This window comes from Stigmatopora nigra, chromosome 15 (genome assembly GCF_051989575.1).
Source record: "Stigmatopora nigra isolate UIUO_SnigA chromosome 15, RoL_Snig_1.1, whole genome shotgun sequence".
NCBI classification, from domain to species: domain Eukaryota; kingdom Metazoa; phylum Chordata; class Actinopteri; order Syngnathiformes; family Syngnathidae; genus Stigmatopora; species Stigmatopora nigra.
Window position 1 is genome coordinate 12,456,501 of NC_135522.1, and position 6,000 is coordinate 12,462,500.

The 6,000-nt window shown below is 37.8% G+C and overlaps 1 protein-coding gene across 4 annotated transcripts in view; it reads left to right on the forward strand.

The window, feature by feature from the left end:
• Positions 1-6,000, forward strand: part of LOC144208554 (rab11 family-interacting protein 4A-like) — a 56,645-nt gene that overhangs the window by 15,024 nt on the left and 35,621 nt on the right. For all 4 annotated transcript variants that reach the window (XM_077734470.1, XM_077734473.1, XM_077734472.1 and 1 more), the window contains exons 5-7: positions 1,952-2,086; positions 3,790-3,825; positions 5,334-5,442. In XM_077734470.1, the coding sequence (XP_077590596.1) occupies positions 1,952-2,086; positions 3,790-3,825; positions 5,334-5,442 (280 nt within the window). The remainder of the gene's footprint in view (positions 1-1,951; positions 2,087-3,789; positions 3,826-5,333; positions 5,443-6,000) is intronic.

A 6,000-nucleotide genomic window follows, 5' to 3' on the forward strand; every position in this document is an offset into this window, starting at 1 on the left:
CAGTGAATGTAATATCTAAATACAATTTATATATTAGAAAATTGTAAATACTTTAAATACTTTACTCACAGTGAAAATATTTCCTCTCTGCGTTATATAAGTAAATAAAAAACAAGTTAATGGGAGTTTGAGTCCAGGTCCTCCTGCATAGTCCAGACCTTGAAGTGCAGCCCCCTTTCAGCAAGGTACAGCTTCGCATTCGGAACGAAACAGTTTAAGAACCTGTTACGTCCACGGGAGACGTCGCGGCGAGGTAGGAAGGATTAGGACCCAGTCGCGGGGAAGCAGGTGAGGATGAGGCAATTTTTGCTCATACCAAAAACTTTAATAAATTAGAAGGGACCGTACAAAACAACAAGGACTTGTGAAACGAAACACAAAAACAAACCAGACCAGGGAGAACAAGTGGAATCGAGGAGCTAGGTAGCCTGGCTGCATGGCAAGGGAATCAACGCAGACAATCAAACAATGACACTAAATTCACTGGTGTTTAAATACGCAAATCATGCACTAATTATGAACGGCATAGCAGGAGGGACAAACGAGAGTGGGCAAAACAGCAGAAGGCTGCTCCTAACAGAACCAGTCCTCTGTGAAGTCTTTTGTGATCTAGTCTTTCCTGTTGCTTATCCAGTAGACAGGCAGCAAGGCTTTGTTCCTGTTTTTTTATAGTATGAGGACGGTCGAACTTGTAGATTAAGGCGAAAAGCATGTAATGTAATCCGAAGAAAAGGCATGACGCGGTTTGTATTACCATCGCATCATTCTTCTTCTACGATGAAATTTTGCTTCTGCGATGAGTGCCACCCATTTCAGCGCCGAATATGAACCGTTGCCCTGCCATTTTTCACCGCCATTTTTCATCTCCTGTCTTCCGCTTACGAGTTTTAGTGTAGATTTTGACATTTCTATTAACTTTTTTTTATACTCAAGATAAAAAATAAACATGATGTACTGAAGCCGCAAATGTTGAAACCATGAAGTGGTGAAGGATCACAGGATGGCGTATTCTTCCACTCCAGGGTATCTGCTCATTAAAAAATATAGTATCTAGGTGATTCATGTACAGTGTATTTAACTGTTTCAATTATATTGTATATGTATTTCCTATTTCTGTTCTGCTTATATTCATGAAACCGCATTTTTAATAAACATCTCAATATAATCATCCACAAAGGGAGTACTGTATTTACTTGGTAATAAGCTGCTTTTGACAGACAAACAAATGATGCCTGAATTGAGGTTATGGCTTATATGAGCATAAAAACACGCCTCGCAAAAAAACACCTCTTACAAAACAACAACAATGACGTCACTACAAAATGGCGCCCATGTGTTTGCCGTGACGTCACGATGCAAGCGAATGCCGATACAGAAATTTATTTCAAAATAGACATAAAAATAAAATGCTAAACAACTGGCATATTAACTTCCTTATGATATTTACCCTAATAAAGTGTTTTTGATTCATAAATTATCTCAGAAATCCCACTTATGATGATTTTTCTCAAGATTTCAACTTTAAAGTAACACATTTGTACTCCCTATTAAAACCATGACCATCGAGGTAAAAATTGAGAATCAGGGGGCGGCTTATACGTAAGCATTTGTAAAATTCAAACACTTCAAGGCAACTTTCAGGGTGCGGCTTATATGCGAGTAAATACGGTACATCAAACTCTGCATTAGAACATCAAAACAGTTCCATCATTAAAACACATTTTCATCTTCCGTTGTACATGTCTAAGTGGCTCAGCGGGACTGGATTTGAAAAATAATAAATTCCCAACAATTTACCAGTTAAAGTGTAAAATGTGAATTGCGTGTGCAATAACAGACTTGTGCCAATAAACTCATTTTAGCGCATTCTCATCAACCAAATTTCCAGAGAGTAGGGAATTTGTCCATTTGCTCTTTTTGCAATGTGTGGATAATTATCTTTGTAACCCAGTGGAGGACATGCAAATCGGAAATTGCCGCAGCTGTATTCGAGTGAACTGCTGGATATCAACTGTTCTCAGTGCTGCAAGAAAGTGAACCTGCTAAATGATTTGGATGCTCGTCTTCGAATCATCAAGGCGAGCAGGTTAAGTACATGCACACAGACACACGTGCACACAAACACACACACGCACACACACACGCACACACACACACACACGCGCACACACACACACACACACACACACAATACCAATACAGACGAGCACTTTAGAATTTGCATTTCCGAAATTGTTATTATACTTATGTGCATGTAAGTACATGTCTACATAAGTGATTACATTCTTTGTATGCTGAAACAAAATTAGATTTCAAAACATCCACTATGTTTCACGATGGAAAGTGTTTAACACATTGGCCTCACTGTTCTGGGGGAATGGGTTCAATCTCAGCCGGTCGTCACTTTGTGCAGTTTGCATGTATTTCTTGGGCTTGCGTGGGTTTTTCTCCCATATCCCCAAAACATACAGAGTAGGTTTATTGAATTAAGGAAGATACAAGGGTAATCGAGTGAACACCCCAATATCACTAATCTATCCCAGCATCCTGGCACGGTGTGAGAACAAATAGAGATTTATGGGTTTTTGCCTCACCCAACGGAATATTTTCAGCCGGATTTTATCCCGACAGACACGTCGTGGACAATAGTTGCTGTCTGGCGCTGCCAAAATATTGACGTGTGTATGTGGGTGTTTATATCCACCGACTGCCTATCAGGCTACATTGTATCCCAGATTCGATCACCCTCCTATACTTCTTTCTATTTTGCTTTCAGTTTGGAGGTGATTTGACCATTTGTTATCACATTCTATGGGGTAACAATGCTATGAGTTTTTCCTGCCCCCTGGGTAGTTTGGAAGATTTTTTTTTGCTGACATCCCTGTTCTAGCTATGATTAATGATTTCATTTTTGCCACAGTGACCACAAAAACAGCATTCCAGTTGGCCTGCATCCTCCGTATACCCAACCACTACTTCTGTGGTCAGTGGGCAAAAATGAATCGTTGACTTCTCTAACTACTGTATTTATTCGAGTATAAAGTGCAACATTTTGTACCAAAAAAATTGAATAAAGTTCGTATGGTAAATTTAAAAAAAAAAATCTCCATGGAAAAGTGTCCATCCAGGGAATGCTATCCTTGCTCAAGAAGATTGGAATTCATTGTTTGGTGAATCAGATGATGATGAATCAGACTTTGAACGTTTTTAAATATTATGATGATAAATTAGACTTTAAGGATTTAAAATTGAAAAATCCCTTTAAGAATTTTGTTCATATTCATAATAGTTTGTTTTACCAGGTTTCCGTAACATATCTTTTGAATAAATGTTTTGTCATAGTGACATGTGTTCAGCATTTGCCATTTACCAGTACTGGTGCAATCTTAGGCGTGAGCTGAAAAAAAGTGAAACATTTTCTTATAATGTTAACATTTAGTTTTAATACTCGAATAAATACGATAGTTTGATAGCATCACTTGCTCTCGGTGTCCACTATCGATCTACTTCCTCAACTGCCACCAATTCCGTAAGAAGAACAAATTTGTGGCCAGCAGCCTCAGCAGTAGATTATTACCCTGTGAGACTTAAAGAGCGAGCTTTGCCAGATCCCCAAAACACTCTCACATGTGCAAATACACATCCTTTCACACACAACTATAAAGAGGGACTACTCTAAGAGAAAAAGAGTGCTGCAGCACAATTTTGTGAATAATTTTATTTTCCTGAAATCATAAAACCATGAATTAATTTAATTTAACGCACATTTTCTCTTTTCTTGTGTTTCAGCCCTAACAGAAATATATCCAGCACAGCATTCGGACAGTGAGTTATATGGCATTTTCTTTTTACACACCCATATATGTATAGGTACTCGGTCATTTGGTAGTAGGTCTTTTGGTCGCCGGTCTTTTGGTCGCCTGGAAGGTTATTGATAGTTACCATTTAAATTGTTGTTCAAATTCCCTAAATACAATGTGCTTATGGCATATATAAATCTAAAAGGAATTACAAGAAAAGTTTATCTAGGAGTACGATTTGCTTTCCAAAGCCAAAAAAACAACTGGATTCCAAATAGATTAAATAGTCAGGACGTACAATGCCCAGCTCAATGTCTGTAAAATAAACTAACAGACCTAAATGTTCTATTAAAGTAAAGTTAAGATAACACTCGGGCCTAGCTAGTGAGCTAGCTGGCTTAATTGCACAGAAATGTATTTTTTCCCAAGATGGCGCCGTCACGCGGAAGCCGGTGGCAGTAGCTCTGTCCACTCTTTGTTTTTCGTGTTTTACAGGCCATCTATCTTTTTTTAAAATTACATTTTAATATTTCTTAATACATTCCTTTTGACTTTACTTTGTACTTTATACTTTAATGATGAGTGATGAGTATACATATATATATATATATATATATATATATATATATATATATATATATATATATATATATATATATATATATATATATATATATATATATATATATATATACGTGTACGCGTATACGTGTACGCGTATACGTGTACGCGTATACGTGTACGCGTATACGTGTACGCGTATACGTGTACGCGTATACGTGTACGCGTATACGTGTACGCGTATACGTGTACGCGTATACGTGTACGCGTATACGTGTACGCGTATACGTGTACGCGTATACGTGTACGCGTATACGTGTACGCGTATACGTGTACGCGTATACGTGTACGCGTATACGTGTACGCGTATACGTGTACGCGTATACGTGTACGCGTATACGTGTACGCGTATACGTGTACGCGTATACGTGTACGCGTATACGTGTACGCGTATACGTGTACGCGTATACGTGTACGCGTATACGTATATGCGTTTACGTATATGCGTTTACGTATATGCGTTTACGTATATGCGTTTACGTATATGCGTTAATGTAGGTATGGTCTCCTTGTGTCCTACAATAGGCTGGGCACTAATTCAGGGTGAATGAATGGCCTGTTCCAATATTTTTGGAAAGCTGCTATTGATTTGTACAATACATCAGTTGTGTAGGTTTTACACAAGTTAACATGTGCTTGGGTTTTTTCAGATCACAATTCAGACTGATTTACTTACAGTGAGTGTATGTGTTTTTATGCTGAATGTGCAAAGCTGCTCTCTATCTTCAAAGTTCTTTTAGTGGCATTGAGGTTTTGTATTTGGAATTAAATCTCCATCATATGTTGATATCCGTAAGTTTGATTTAACATCTTGACTCCTCAAAAGTGAAATGGAGAAAAGTTTGCTCGCAACAAGTTCTCTTAAAGTTAAAACAATATTAAGATATTTCTAACACGTCTGTCCTCCTGTAGCCAACTGTTTCAAGCCAACCACAACGTCTTTGATTCAAGTCAAGAGAGCAGCACAGCGGAGATATTCACAGAGAGTATTGACTCTTGTGAACTAAACATTACAAAGAAGGTAAATAATTTTACAAAATACCCTCCACTAAAATCATTATTTTTCTTTGTTTGTATGACACTGTGGTGAACTCTCACGGGACAACCTGCACATATTACCAGTAAACTATTCCCTCGATTTTCGCAGATAATGTAGACCAGACATGGCTTCGATAATTGAAAAGCCACGAAATAGGATCACCCCCACAAATTTTACAAGTACAGTTTTCAAGTTTATTCATTAAATATTACATTTGTAGGTACATGAAAAGACTGTAATGTATTAATATCTAAATACAATCGATATATAAAAAATTGTACATTCTTTAAATACTGCTCTCGCAATACTCACTACTTGATATAAATAAATAAAAAACAGGTTAATGGGAGTTTTAGTCCAAGTCCTCCTTCTCAATCCAGACCTTGAAGGGCAGTCCCATTTCAGCCAAGTACAGTTTCGTGTTCGGGATGACAGTTGAAGAACCAGTCCTATGTGAAGGCTTTCGTGATCCAGGCTTTCCTGTTGCACATCCAGTAGACAGACAGCAAGATTTTGGTCGTTTTTTAAAGCATGAGAACA